At 37.7% G+C, this 16,321-nt stretch overlaps 1 protein-coding gene across 1 annotated transcript in view; it reads left to right on the top strand.

Annotated features, from left to right (window-relative positions):
- Positions 1-16,321, top strand: part of GPC5 (glypican 5) — a 955,909-nt gene that overhangs the window by 300,273 nt on the left and 639,315 nt on the right. Inside the window, exon 3 of the mRNA XM_088842817.1 lies at positions 15,119-15,813. Within this exon, the coding sequence (XP_088698943.1) occupies positions 15,119-15,813 (695 nt within the window). The remainder of the gene's footprint in view (positions 1-15,118; positions 15,814-16,321) is intronic.

The raw sequence follows: 16,321 nt of genomic DNA, 5'->3' as shown, positions 1-16,321 counted from the left end.
GGGAATCTTCCCAACCCAGGGATCAAGCCCAGGTCTCCTGCATTGCAGGTGGATTCTTTACCATCTGAGCCAGCAGGGAGCCCAAGAATACTCGAGTGGGTAGCCTATCCCTTTTTTCCAGGGGATCTTCCTGACCCAGGAATTGGAACTGGGGTCTCCTGTACTGCAGACGGATTCTTTACCAGTTGAGCTACCAGTTAAGCCCCAATGAGATAAATAAATATAATTAAATACAATGATAAAGTAAATAGAGCCATAGCTATTTAGAGGATACCAGCAGTATTAGCTGGGAATCCTTTGCTTTCGTGAGCTTGTGGATTGTATAGAGCTGACTTTAGAAGGAAAGATTGAGGTTAGTATAATTATGTAGTTGTAGCTGGAGTATAAATCCAACTGATTCATCTTAATTTAAAAAGCGCCACACTACTTGATAACATGGCTTTTCTAGCACTTGGATATCCTTTTAGGCATGTTTCAGAGACTGTATAATGTAAATAGTGTTGCTTTGCTTAGGTCTATGGGATTTGGACATGTTTCTTGAGTGAACATTGTGTTTAAATAAATAGGTGAAAGGCAGGATGAAATAGGAAGTAGAAGTTTCAGGACTGCATGCTTCTAAGGCTAATATATATATGTTTATATCCTGATTATGAGATAAGCAAGTCAGAAAGATACTGAGAAAAATAGAAGGGAATAGGCGGCAAAGAGAGATTCAGGTTGATGTTAGGCATTGAAAAATAGATCTCCAGGTAGAAAACTTTTGCTCCAACATCAATTCTCAGAGTGTAATCTGAGGTTCCCAAAATCTTTTTAGGATGTATAGGAGATCAAAAAAATTTTCATAGTACTAAGACTTGCTTTGCCTATTTCTCTGTACTGGCTTTTGCACTGTTAGTGCAAATACAATAGTGAGCAAAACATTTAGAGCTTTAGCATAAGTTAAATTAGTGCCACCAAACTGTACTTGCAGTCACTGTATTCTTTACATCTACAGACTCACAAGAAAAAAAAAATCTAGTTTCATTGAAGAATGTCCTGAGGAAGCTGTAAAAGTTATTAATATTGTTAAATGTCAACCCACAATTATATATGTTTTCTGTATTCTGTGAGATAAGAGAATACATGAAGTACATCTTCTGCATACTGAATTATAATGGCTGTCTTGATGAAAGGCACTTATGCAATTGTTTGAATTGCAAGCTGAACTAGTCAGTTTTTTTCCTGAACATATTTCATTTTTGTGGGAAAAAAATGATTGACAGACAAAATATAATGGTTCAGACTTGGATACCTGGCAGACATTTTCTCAAATTTGGGCAAGATGAACCTGCCACTTCAAGAAAAACAACTTATAGTTTTGTTGCCAGTGATAGCATTTGATCTTTCAAGAGAAAATTGGAATTTTAGAAAATGTATAGCAGTCATCATAAACTTGAAAATTCCCTAATACCTACAGATATGATGATGTGTGTCAGCACTGGGAAATTTTGAATAATGCATGAGCCAAAACTTTTCAAATGTCAGTGCATAAATTACAAAATTATGCATAAATGACCAAACCATTTATAGTGAATAAAGACCAATGGGACATTGCAATTAAGCACTTGTCAAGTTTTGGTATAACATCAAAGAAGATAGCTAATAATTTTTAGAAAAGACAATTAAATATACCTTCCTTTGCAACTGCATATATGTATATGGCTGGATTTTTGTCATATATCTCAACCAAAACAGCATATTATAACAAATTCAATTCAGAAGCAGATATGAGAATACAGCTCTTCTTGATTATTAAGCCAGGCAGTAATGACATTTGCAATAATATAAAATAATGCCAGTCTTCACACAAACATTTTGTTTTGGAAAACATGTCATTTTGTAACAAAATATATAATTCATTCTAATGTGTAAGTTTGTTTCGCTTATTTTTAGGTGTAATTAGTAAATATTTTTAAATAATCATTTTAGTAAAGCAGAAAGCAGACAGCTATATTGTGAATTGTCTACAAGGGACACAGAGCAAAGAACTGTGGGTACCCAGAGGAGCTTCAGTCTCCAACAAAAATCTGAATTCTGTCAGCAATCTGAATAAACTTGGAGAAGACTGCACATCTCACAAGGACTTACAGTTACACTGAACACTTTGATTTCAGCCTGATGAGACTCAGCAGATGACCTAACCCATGTTTGAACTTACGACCTACAGGATCTGTAAGATAATAAATGGTACTGTTTAAAAAAAAAAAAAAATTAAAATAATATATATTTATAAATGTAACCCATCAAGGTAAAAATCTCTCTATGTTTCTCAATAACTTGTAAGAATATAAAGGATCCTGCAATGAAAACTTTGGGAATCATTGAGCAATGTATGTAGATTTGGGAGTCATTAGCTTGGGAGTTTACTGCTGTTTGAGTGAGGTCATATGGAACAAGAACCATGACTTTGGAAAAGGTGGTTTAGGATGTAGAAGAAGCTGGTCTAGGATGTAGAAGAATGAGTGAAAGGGGGGAAAAATCACTCAGATGGAAGAGGCTATCACCCAATGTAGGGACTAGAGTGACCAAGAGAGTGTGAACCTCAGAAGGGCATTGCACTTGGTTAGGAAGAAGCTTGGGAGACCTCTGAACCGTGTCAGTGGCTCAGGAAAGCCCCTATCAATTATCTCAGCCTGCCCAAACCTTCTACCCTTCCTTAATGGAATTTGCAGACCATCACCAGCAACAATTCCCATTTTCTCAAACTTTATCTTGATTGGAACTTGACTTTCTCATTCCAACTAAATCCTAGTGCATCTTCCTTTGCAGTCTCTTCAAATATAAACTTCTTAAAAAAGGGTTGGATATGGTAAAAGAGCAAGAGTTCTTATTTCCTTCTCCACATGTGTTTGGTGATAAAGATCTCACATATATTTTTCAGACATAAAGATGACAATTTCAGTTAATAATTCCAAATATTAGGAAATACTCAGCTTATTTGATTCTAGCACAACACATTAGGGCTCGCTCTTCATTAATTTTTACTATAGCAATAATATTAGTTAATTTTCAAAAAAAAGGAATAATTATAGTTAGCTCCCCTGGTGGCTCAGACAGTAAAGAATCTACATGCAATGCAATGCAGGAGACCAATGTTCCTAGATCACATTGTTTTTCTTATTCAAAGGATTTTCTCACACAGTTCCCATGCCCTCTCCTTAGTCATCAATTTTCATTTATTTATCAAATTCCTCCTATTAGCATAGGAATATCCAATAAATTCTCCTTCTTCAAGAAAACACAAAACCCTTTGACTTCGAATATCCCTTGGGCATTGGCTGGGTTCTCTACTTCCATTACAGCAAACATTTGCAAGAAAGCTGTCCATAGTTGCTTCAATTCCTATTCTCTTCTGTGCTCACATTCTGCTGAGGCAGCTCTTGGCAATGTCAGTAAGAGACTCTCTCTTGTCAGCTGCTATGCTCAATTGTGATTCCTGTCTCAGTTGATCTCTTCATAGCATTGAGATGATGGATTACTTTTTTCTTCTCGAATAACTTTCTTCCCGTGGTTTCTTGCAGACCCCACTTTCCTCGTTTTCCCTTTCCTTCACTGCTTTCCCATTCGCGTGCTTCCTGCTGGCTGCTCTCCTTTTGCTCACTCTTCCTTATCTTTTCTCTTCAGGTTATTTCATCCAGCACCATGACTCCTCCTCCTCAGATCTATATCACCAACCTCAAGTTTCCCCATCGTTTGAATTTTTAATTGGCATTATACCAATCTTAACATGTCCAAAATAGAAATTTTACTTTCTGACTCACACCACAAACATGATGTATCCATGGTCGTACTTATCTGAGTTGATGCACCTCCAGGTGCTGAGGTGAGTCTTCAGAACTGTCCTTCATTTCCTCTACACCCTACGCTTGCCATATGACGTGAGTCCTTTTGGCTATTCCTCAGTACATATGGGGCTCCCCAGGTGGCGCTAGTAGTAAAGAGCCTGCCTGCCAATGCAGGAGACATGAGGCACAGGTGAATCCCTGGGTCAGGAAGATCCCTTGGAAGAGGGCATGGCAACCCACTCCAGTATTCTTTCCTGGAGAATCCCTTTGAGAGGGGAGCCTGGCGGACTATAGTCCATAGGGTTGCAAAGAGTTGGACACAACTGAAGCGATTTAGCTCACATGCAGTATATATGGTCAGTGCCATCACTTTTTGCAACTTGCCCCACGACCGCTCTAGTACAACCCTCAGTTCTTGTCACTCATATTATTTTTATACTTACTGAAGTCTATCCCCTGGACTTCCTGCTTTCAATCATGCCCCTGCTCCAACAGTTGATTCTCCTTTAATGTACAAACCAGATCCTTTAATATGCAAACCACATCACATTCCTCCATGTTTAAATATCCTGTAGCTTCTTATTATACATATTAAACCCCAAGCCCCTTTCCACGGTTCTGTGAGGCTGCCGTGATCCCTGATCTTTCTCTCCACTCACTCACTGGTCTCCAGTAACATTGACATGCCTCTGTTTTTTCCAAAGTCAACAAGCTTCTTCACAGCTCAGAACCTCGCAGTCCAGTTTCTTGGAATCTGCAAACCATACACCCTCTCCTCATGACTGGTTCTGTTTCATTATTGAGGTCTCTGCTCAGACATTACTGCCTCAGAGAAGGTTTTCCTGCTCACCTTATATAAAATGGTCAGTCAGTAAAAAGTCAATTTATCCAAATCAGTTTGCCAATATCATTTTTTTAATTTGCCAAATGATGAAACATCATATATAGTTTGAAGAGTTTAGAGATATTTGGTAAATTCAGAAAGCTTGCCATTGGTGATAGATCAATCAGATGATTTACTTATGCTTAATTGTCTTTTATTGAACTGGTTATGTACAAATTGACCTAAAGCCATCCAAGATACCGCCACATCACTTCCTGTCCTTTACCATTTTTTTTGTATAGTACTTCACTTCACACACGTCATATTTATTTATTTGCTTTTATAATTTTCTCCTACCTTTTAGATTCTAAGCCACATGAGGACAAAAATTTGTATGACTTTTTACTGTAGCTTTGAGGTCTACAGAAGGTGCTCAAAAATGTTGATTGAATGGATGAATCAAGTACTATGTGGCAAAATAAACTAGATGTGAGTGTATCAGACAGAATAGACAACATGCCAGAATAAGCTGAAAATACAGAACATCTCACTTTTTTGAGATGTCCAAAAGAAAATGAGAGTAAAGATTATGAGAGAGTGACCAGAAAGGGTTTTGTTTATTGAAGTAAAGGAGATCAGTGTGTTAGATCATAAAACTAACCAAAAAGCAAAAGAGGGAGAGGAAACACCAAAAAGAATATCAACTTCTTGTTCTGTGTAAAGGTTGAAGATCATATATATTAGAGAATGAGATACTGTTCCTTATGACTGTTTTGTGTTTCTAGATTGTGGACTTATTTTAAAGATTCTTAGAAGGCTTAGACTTGATGTCTTCAACCCACAATAATTCATGAAACAATCTGCTGTGGATTGTTTGGCACTGATTTTATTGATTACACAAATGCTTAATTGAGTTTAAATTCTTGCTAATATCATAAATTAACTTTTAGAAAACAAATGATTACAAGATGATATTAGAAATAAATATGAAGCACCATGATATACCAAATTAATGGGGAGGAAAATGAGGAAGGAGAAAAGTTGAGAAAGCATTTTTCCATACAGTGCTTATCCTAAAAGACTAGATTACTTGCCAACATGTTAATTCTTGGTGATACAAATTAATATAGCACTCACTATTTATTTGTATAGATGACTAATTTCTAAAGAATTATATTATAAATTGTAATGTTTAAAATATGTCATTAAATTAATATTCTAGAAAACATTTATTATTTATTGAGTTTATTATTATATGAAAAAATTAAAGAAATTTGCAAATATCATAGGGATGAATTCAATATAAACACAGACTAGAGAAATAGGTAATTGCTTCTTTTATCTTCAGAGTAGTTTTTGTGACCTTCTGAAAATTAAATGAATTATTACATGTGACTGTTTTAAAATCATTGGAAGGCCTTTTTGCAAAGAAAGAAGAGCAGGAAGAACTACAATTCATTGTAATATGTCTGTGATAAAAACTGATCAAGAAATTGCTCTTTAAATGATCTAGCTAACTATTCATCTATCTATAATGCAGTACAGAGGGATACATAGTTCTCTGGCATAAACTAACTCTAATATAGCAGAATAGTAATGAGTTATCTGTTATAGAAACAAAATCTTTTGACTTGAAAATTGTAATGCACAAATACATAAATTAACTCATAAATTAGCTCTAAATTAATTAACTCATAAATTAATTTCTAAAAATTTCTCTTCAACCCAGATATACATTGTAAGATCATCTGTTTATCCATGATTGATATGACTTAATATTTCTTCATCTTCTTCATTGCTATATTTGAGGATGTCTGTGGCATTAAATTATAAAAGTCTCTTCAAATTTTATATCTTAAAATGTTCATATATAGAAAATGATGAAATATGAAAAGGGTTATAAAATGTCTGTTCATGTCATAGTGGGGAGGTTATTGTAGCAGTTATTTCATGATCATTAGTTTTGAAGTCAGCTTAATCTTTAAAGCAATAAAAAGCCCCATAAATATTGCTTCTCACATTGCAAAAAACCTACCTGAGTGTAAATCTTCACTGATTTTGCAATTTGTCAAATTTAATTTCAAATCATTTGATTTTTTTTTCTCTACCAGTTATATTTAAATCCTTGATTTAAATGTCAGTCGTTCTTTGTACCTATAATAAAATGTCTCTAAAGGGAATGTGTGCTGGAAAAAGTTAATATAAAGTTTCTAGTCATAGGTGTTTTGTTATTAAGTTTTCACAGAATGTTAATGTTGAAAACTAAAGTAAATGAAGAAAAACTTCATGCATTCCAAATTCAGTTTCTACTTAATGAGATAATACATAAATTAATTTTCTCATAAAGCTGGGAGAAATTATGTTTTTTATTCAATTATTAGATTTCAGCTTTCAATTCAATCAACCATTCTTAGGCATTAAAAGGAAAGTTGGAAATTTCCTGTCTTGGTAGACTTAATCTGGTGTCACTGAAAAGAAGAACTTATTGAAATTCTCAGTGGAAAAACAGCAAGAAGATAATTTTTTCTAGGCTGTTTCTTAAACTCTTTAAATAAATGTTACAAATATTTATTCTAAATATGTTACAGTTTTTGGCACATCAATAAAAAGCTATTACTTGTATAGCTTGAGTAAGGAATATGTTTTATTTATTAAAATTTTATAATTAAAACAATGTATAGTTTTTTTTTAATAATTAAGTAGATTTGATTAATTATTCAGTACCCATCCTACCTTTGGATTTATAAATGCTGATTTAAATGTCAGTTAATCTTTTTAGTGATGCAAAATACTTTGTTCATTTGGAAGTCCTTTTGACAGGTTTAAATTCTTGCTAAAATCATAATGTTAATTCCCTAAAACAGAAGGATACTACTTCATAGTAAACAAAGTAGAGCAAAGTGATAGTTTTTGCAAATTCAGAGTTAATACAAACAATTTTAGTAAATTTGACTTTTGACTTTATGAAGTTTTCAGAAAAATCACTAACAAAATCATCCAATTATTGACTTCTAGATTGTTCAGTTTCTGATATGTGTTTGTAAATTAAAATTTATGAATTTATTAGGTCCAAAGATTCACAAAAGTATATTTATCACTGGGCATTAAAGAAGAAATGTATACAGAGCAACAGTTCTCATCATTGATTGGATTTAAGAACATTTCAAAGAACACATTAAAAAATGCATGCCTAGTATATGTTTAGGGAATTCAGTTAACTGGACTATGTCAATATTAGATTCAACACAGGTTGAAAGAAAAATCCTTATATTGTGATGAGTTAATTACATAGTGAAGAATATTGTAAAATAAGTCTATTTGTAAAAGCCATTTTGTGTTCAGTATTTAATCAGAACATTGATATTTCAGAGTGTGCAATCTCTTATTCAAAGGAGTAGTAAAATTAATATATAGTTCAGTTCAGTTCAGTTCAGTTCAGTCGCTCAGTCGTGTCCGACTCTCCGCGACCCCATGAATCGTGTCCACAGAGTCTGTGATGCCATCCAGCCATCTCATTCTCTGTCGTCCCCTTCTCCTCCCACCCCGAACCTTTCCCAGCATCAGAGTCTTTTCCAGTGAGTCAACTCGTCGCATGAGGTGGCCAAAGTATTGCAGTTTCAGCTTTAGCATCAGTCCCTCCAATGAACATCCAGGATTGATCTCCTTTAGAATGGACTGGTTGGATCTCCTTGCAGTATAAGGGACTCTCAAGAGTCTTCTCCAACACCACAGTTCAAAAGCATCGATTCTTCGGCGATCAGCTTTCTTCACAGTCCAGCTCTCACATCCATACATGACCACGGGAAAAACCATTGCCTTGACTAGACGGACGTTACTTAACTAAATTTTTAATGTGTATGATAGTAAGGGGAAGTTTTAAGTGTTGCTGTAATATGATTTTAACTTTTTATCAGATTTTAATCATTTGTTTAAATAATAAAGCTAAATCAGAGAAAAACCAGTCTGAAATAGAGATTGTAGACTTTTTATAGAAGTTTATTTTTTAATTACTAACTCAAACAGTAGTCAACTTAGTTTACTGCCAATAGTGCAGTCCTATAAAGAAACAACAGTATTTAAAACTAATATCTTCATTTTTATTTTGAATGAATGCTCCTAAATATTAAATATATTCCCAATATTGCTTTGATAAAATAAATTAAATTGCTAAACCTACTAATTATACAAACGGAAAGATAAATTCCATATATACCTGAATCATTGTAGATTATAACTTAATGGGACTGGAATTTATAAGGTTTTATTTTTTACTTAATTTTTTTAATAAAAAATTGTGTGTTTGTTCATCATTTAGAGTTAGTATAAATCAGATGGAACACTAGTATTGCTTCAGTGCAGTTCAGTCGCTCAGTCGTGTCCGACTCTCTGCGACCCCATGAATCACAGCACGCCAGGCCTCCCTGTCTATCACCAACTCCCGGAGTTCACTCAAACTCATATCCACAGAGTTGAGGATAGCATTTTACATTCACCATACAGGGCGTATGGCAGGTATCAAACACAAATACATACCTCTAGAGTACATGCCTTCTCCAGTACTCTTGCCTGGAAAATCCCATGGACGGAGGAGCCTGGTGGGCTGCAGTCCATGGAGTCACGAAGAGCTGGACATGACTGAGTGACTTCACTTTCACGCAATGGAGAAGGAAACGGCAACCCACTCCAGTGTTCTTGCCTGGAGAATCCCAGGGATGGGGTAGCCTGGTGGGCTGCTGTTTATGGGGTCGCACAGAGTCAGACATGACTAAAGCGACTTAGCAGCAGCACCAGAGTACATGCCTTAGAAAACCTGGTGGAATGCATGTAAAGGTGACTGTGATATATGGCTTTCTTTACATCTATCCTAATTTTATCTTTTAAAAAAGCTTATATCTACTACTGTGGGCAGGAATCCCTTAGAAGAAATGGAGTAGCCATCATGGTCAACAAAAGAGTCCGAAATGCAGTACTTGGATGCAATCTTAAAAATGACAGGATGATTTCTGTTCGTTTCCAAGGCAAACCATTCAATATTACAGTAATCCAGGCCTATGCCCCAACCAGTAATGCTGAAGAAGCCGAAGTTAATCGGTTCTATGAAGACCTACAAGACCTTTTAGAACTAACACCCAAAAAAGATGTCCTTTTCATTATAGGGGACTGGAATGCAAAAGTAGGAAGTCAAGAAACACCTGGAGTAACTGGCAAATTTGGCCTTGGAGCACGGAATGAAGCAGGGCAAAGGCTAATAGAGTTTTGTCAAGAGAATGCACTGGTCATAGCAAACACCCTCTTCCAACAACACAAGAGAAGACTCTACACGTGGACATCACCAGATGGTCAACACCGAAATGAGATTGATTATATTCTTTTCAACCAAAGATGGAGAAGCTGTATACAGTTAGCGAAAACAAGACCAGGAGCTGACTGTGGCTCAGATCATGAACTCCTTATTGCCAAATTCAGACTTAAATTGAAGAAAGTAGGGAAAACCACTAGACCATTCAGATATGACCTCAATCAAATCCCTTATGATTATACAGTGGAAGTGAGAAATAGATTTAAGGGACTAGATCTGATTGATAGAGTGCCTGATGAACTCTGGACGGAGGTTCGTGACATTGTACAGGAGACGGGGACCAAGACCATCCCCATGGAAAAGAAATGCAGAAGAGCAAAATGGCTGTATGAGGAGGCCTTACAAATAGCTGTGAAAAGAAGAGAGGCGAAGAGCAAAGGAGAAAAGGAAAGATATAAGTATCTGAATGCAGAGTTCCAAAGAATAGGAAGGAGAGATAAGAAAGCCTTCCTCAGTGATCAATGTAAAGAAATAGAGGAAAACAACAGAATAGGAAAAACAAGAGACCACTTCAAGAAAATTAGAGTTTCCAAGGGAACATTTCATGCAAAGATGGGCTCGATAAAGGACAGAAATGGTATGGACCTAACAGAAGCAGAAGATATTAAGAAGAGGTGGCAGGAATACACAGAAGAACTGTACAAAAAAGATCTTCACGACCAAGATAGTCACGATAATGTGATCACTGACCTAGAGCCAGACATCTTGGAATGTGAAGTCAAGTGGGCCTTAGAAAGCATCACTACTAACAAAGGTGATAGAATTCCAGTTGAGCTATTTCAAGTCTTGAAAGATGATGCTGTGAAAGTGCTGCACTCAATATGCCAGCAGATTTGGAAAACTCAGCAGTGGCCACAGGACTGGAAGAGGTCAGTCTTCATTCCAATCCCAAAGAAAGGCAATGCCAAAGAATGCTCAAACTACCACACAATTGCACTCATCTCACACGCTAGTAAAGTCATGCTCAAAATTCTCCAAGCCAGGCTTCAGCAGTATGTAAACCGTGAACTCCCAGATGTTCAAGCAGGTTTTAGAAAAGGCAGAGGCACCAGGGATCAAATTGCCAACATCCGCTGGATCATGGAGAAAGCAAGAGAGTTTCAGAAAACATCTATTTCTGCTTCATTGACTATGCCAAAGCCTTTGACTGTGTGGATCACAATAAACTGTGGAACATTCTGAAAGAGATGGGAATCCCAGACCACCTGACCTGCCTCTTGAGAAATCTGTATGCAGGTCAGGAAGCAACTGTTAGAACTGGGCATGGAACAACAGACTGGTTCCAAATAGGAAAAGGTGTACGTCAAGGTTGTATCTTGTCACCTTGCTTATTTAACTTATATGCAGAGTACATCATGAGGAAAGCTGGGCTGTATGAATCACAAGCTGGAATCAAGATTGCTGGGAGAAATATCAATAATCTCAGATATGCAGATGACACTACCCTTATGGCAGAAAGTGAAGAGGAACTCAAAAGCCTCTTGATGAAAGTGAAAGAGGAGAGTGAAAAGGTTGGTTTGAAGCTCAACATTCAGAAAACAAAGATCATGGCATCTGGTCCCATCACTTCATGGGAAATAGATGGAAAAACAGTGGAAACAGTGTCAGACTTTGTTTTTTTGGGCTCCAGAATCACTGCAGATGCTGATTGCAGCCATGAAATTAAAAGATGCTTGCTCCTTGGAAGGAAAGTTATGACCAACCTTGATAGTATATTAAAAAGCAGAGACATTACTTTGCCAACCAAGGTCCGTCTAGTCAAGGCAATGGTTTTTCCCGTGGTCATGTATGGATGTGAGAGTTGGACTGTGAAGAAGGCTGATCGCCGAAGAATCGATGCTTTTGAACTGTGGTGTTGGAGAAGACTCTTGAGAGTCCCTTATACTGCAAGGAGATCCAACCAGTCCATTCTAAAGGAGATCAATCCTGGATGTTCATTGGAGGGACTGATGCTAAAGCTGAAACTGCAATACTTTGGCCACCTCATGCGACGAGTTGACTCACTGGAAAAGACTCTGATGCTGGGAAAGGTTCGGGGCGGGAGGAGAAGGGGACGACGGAGAATGAGATGGCTGGATGGCATCACCGACTCTGTGGACATGAGTTTGAGTGTACTCCGTGGGTTGGTGATGGACAGGGAGGCCTGGTGTGCTGTGATTCATGGGGTCGCGGAGAGTCGGACACGACTGAGCGACTGAACTGAACTGAAATTATTGCAAGCATTGCTGTTTAACCATTTTTGGTAGATAAAATCATTTGCAGCCTCACAATTCATAGCCATAAATTGCTGAGAAAAATGATCCAGTATTATTGAAAAAATATAATCTTAGCAGTTTTATTTTAGTTCCAACCCCAAAGGTTTAATTTCTCTTTCACATTCAGTCCTGTGGATTTCTAGAAATAGTGTAGTGGCAGAGATTGCAGTTCTGAGGTCAGACTGCTGTGGTGGACTGCTTGCAGAGAGGACATGTCATAGATAACCTGTAATTGCAGTTTCAAAACCAGGTCAAGCCAAAAGAATAACGGGCTGTTTGTCACATAGAGACTCCAGAATTTCAGTGCAGAGACCCAGTGATTTGTAGTTTCCCCACACAACCCAGTTGATCAGGGCAGTTGGAAAATCTCGTGTTTAATACAGTCTCAGTTGGCAGAGTAGCTAACTTCAACTGAAGCCATCCCTGGTGGCTCAGACAGTAAAGAATCTGCCTGCAATGCGGGAGCTGCAGGAGACGCGGGTTTGATCCTGGGTTGGGAAGATCCCTGGGAGAAGGGCATGGCAACCCACTCTAGTATTCTTGCTTGGAGAATTCCAGGGACACAGGAGCCTGCCCGGCTACAGTTCATAGGATGGGAAACAGTCAGGCACAACAAAAGCAACTTAGCACACATGCACAGTGTGTAGTTTATACTGTAGTGGTGCTGGAGAGGCATGGGTAAGCACAGGAGTCCTGCCTAGTTATATGTTACTGTTTAATCACTTGTATGTTAACTGCCTTAAAAATAGAATAGAGGCTTATCAAAGTGCATTTGAAGTGTCTGTGCTATAATAGAGTTGCAACTTCTTTGAAAGTGTTGCTTGCCTTTGATTGTAGTGTAGAGGCACTTTCTCAGTTTCAGCTGCTATAACAGAATACTGTAGACTGGTGGTTTATCATCAGAAATTTAGCAGGGTACTGACAGTTTCCATGTCTGGTGAAAGCTCACTTCCTGGTTCACAAATGGACATTTTCTGGCCGTGTCCTCATTTGGCAGAAGGGGCAAGGGGATACTCGGGGATATAGGGTCACTTGTATAGGGTCACTAATCCCATCCACTAGGGATCTGCTCCTCAGGCTGAATCACTTTCCCAAAGCCCCTACTTCCAAATACCATTCCATTGGAAATTAACTTTCAACATGAGAAGTTCTGGGGGGACACACATTTAGTCTATAGCCTGCACCTTGATATATCACACTCAAGCTGGGGACTCAATATGAATCCATCTCAGAATTAGAATCAGAATACATAGTATATTGTGTCTTATATTATTCTCTGTGGGGAAAAATGTGTTTTTTTGCTAGTTTTTAGGATATTATGGTGTATTAATGTCACAGTTTCACTTCATTCATAGCTCTCCCGGTAACTCTGTTTTTTTCTTTTTTTATCATTTCACTTTATTCTACTGTTATTTCATCTCTTTTTGTAATATATCAGTGGTTTGATGTGGTCTTTACAACCTAAAGTTATGGGAGATAATTTTATTGATGTATTTTATAGCTAATTATATATTGACACAGTCTAGTATCGTATTTATGGAGAAGGCAATGGCAACCCACTCCAATAATCTTGCCTGGAGAATCCTAGGGATGGCAGAGCCTGGTGGACTGCTGTCTATGGGGTCGCACAGAGTCGGACACAACTGAACCAACTTAGCAGCAGCAGCAGCAGTATCATCGGTTGAGTTCAGTTCAGTTCAGTCGCTCAGTCGTGTCCGACTCTCCGCGATTTTGAACTGTAATTGCTAGGATATCCAAGGTGATTGGCTGTTGCCTAAATTTACCATTTTTGAAATACAGCTTTTACTTGCTAATTACTACTACTGATGCTGCTGCTGCTCTTTAGTCACTAATTTGTGTCTGACTTTTTGTGACCCCATGGACTGTAGCCCATCAGGCTCCTCTGTCCATGGGATTTCCGAGGCAAGAATACTGGAGTGGGTTCTCCAGGGGATCTTCCTAACCTAGGGGTCGAACCCACATCTCATCCATTGGCAGGTGGATTCTTCACCTCTGAGCCACCAGGGGAGCCCTGCTGATTACTACAAGCCTCCTTTAATTTGTGGATAAATTATTCTCCATTCTTTCTGTGGAGAAATTGACTTGGAAGCATTTGTTAAAGAAATAAGATAATAAAATGTCCCACAGTAAAGTCTTTGAAGATAAGGTGATAAAAACAAAAGATCACAAGACAGTTCAGAAGCTGGTCACACACTTATTTCCATCACTTAATATGACTCATGACTTTCTCACTTCTTAACAAGGTTTGACAATTTTAAGGATCGTTTAGTCATGAAATGCTTTATTTTCTTTTAATTTGAACCTTCTAGGAGGCCTGATGATGTTCAGGTTTCCCTTTGGAAATTTAACCTCTCTTTACAGTAACTGGTTTATGATCAACTAGCTTTCATTCTGAAAAAAAAGAAAAAGAGAAAAACCATAAAAAATACAGTAAATGTTGAATCAAATTTTAATGTCATTTTCTTTCGTAAAGATTGAACTCAGGATTGGAAATTGTTTTGTTAGTGACACTTTTTTTTAATCATGTGTGGGTTATAAACAATTATGAATAAAATTAATAAGAAATTACTATTACCTATAACTTCTTTTTGATTTCTATACTTTTTTTGTTTGATCCTAGGCAATACCTGTCTATAAAATGTGTGTGTCTTGTGCGTATTGCCCGCCTTCCACCAGTCATTTTCCTGGGAAAGCACAATTGGGTTTAGTAGGCTGATCATTTAGATCCTTAGGTTAGTTTTGCTCATTGAGCTCATTTACTGTGTGGAGCAGATGGATGAACAGTTTTAATATGAATACTAAGCCTTTTCATCCTTTACTTCTGCTTTTGTTACAGAAACCCTTGAAACTCTCATCAGACAAGCAGAAAATTACACCAGCATACTTTTCTGCAACACCTACAGGAACATGGCCCTAGAGGCCGCCGCTTCCACCCAGGAGCTCTTCACCGATGTAGGGCTCTATTTATTTGGTGCGGATGTTAATCCTGAAGAATTTGTAAACAGATTCTTTGACAGTCTTTTCCCTCTGGTCTACAATCATCTCATTAACCCTGGTGTGACTGACAGTTCCCTGGAATACTCAGAATGCATCCGGATGGCCCGCCGGGACATTAGCCCATTTGGTAATATTCCCAAAAGAGTGCTGGGACAGATGGGGCGGTCGCTGCTGCCCAGTCGCACGTTTCTGCAGGCGCTGAACCTGGGCATTGAAGTCATCAATACCACAGACCATCTGCACTTCTCCAAAGAGTGTGGCAGAGCCCTGCTGAAGATGCAGTACTGCCCACACTGCCAAGGCCTGGCTCTCACTAAGCCTTGCATGGGGTATTGCCTCAACGTCGTGAGAGGCTGCTTGGCACATGTGGCAGAGCTTAACCCACACTGGCATGTGTATATCCGGTCACTGGAAGAGCTGTCAGATGCCATGCATGGGACCTATGACATTGAACACGTGCTTCTGAACTTCCACTTGCTCGTTAATGAGGCTGTGATGCAGGCTCACCTTGATGGACAGAAGTTATCGGAACAGGTAAGCATCCACTCAAAATTTCCTGCTTTCTTAAGAGTACAACAGTTAGCTATATACATAAAGTGTGTTGATTATAAGCACATCATTATATACTTTAAATTATGACAGCTTAATAATACTTTATGAAATAGTAGGAGAATGCATGGGTTGTCATATTGTCATATTCAAGTCTAAATATATTTTACATGACACATCAAGATTTTGGTTAGCTTAAATAACAGTTTTTCCTCTTAGTAGTGGCCTTCTTATAGGGTTAGTTCAGTGAGGTAAAGAGGATCAGCATAAATTTGATTCTGCACTCTTCCATTAATTCTCAAGTCCCTTAGCTTCTTTGAGCATCAGTTTTCTCATTGACAAGAAGAAAATAGTAACAAATAACTTTTGGAGTATTCTTTTTGGGGAAGATAGGCAATCATTTAGGTATACTACATAGTATACTACCTGGTACTCCAAAAATGGATATTGTTGGTATTTCAAAAGTATTCGGCTTTGAAATAGAAAACACCAG

This window comes from Moschus berezovskii, chromosome 13 (assembly GCF_049115385.1).
Source record: "Moschus berezovskii isolate FMDL1 chromosome 13, NW_MosBer_1.0, whole genome shotgun sequence".
NCBI lineage: Eukaryota > Metazoa > Chordata > Mammalia > Artiodactyla > Moschidae > Moschus > Moschus berezovskii.
This window is presented reverse-complemented; position numbering and strand designations above follow the sequence as displayed.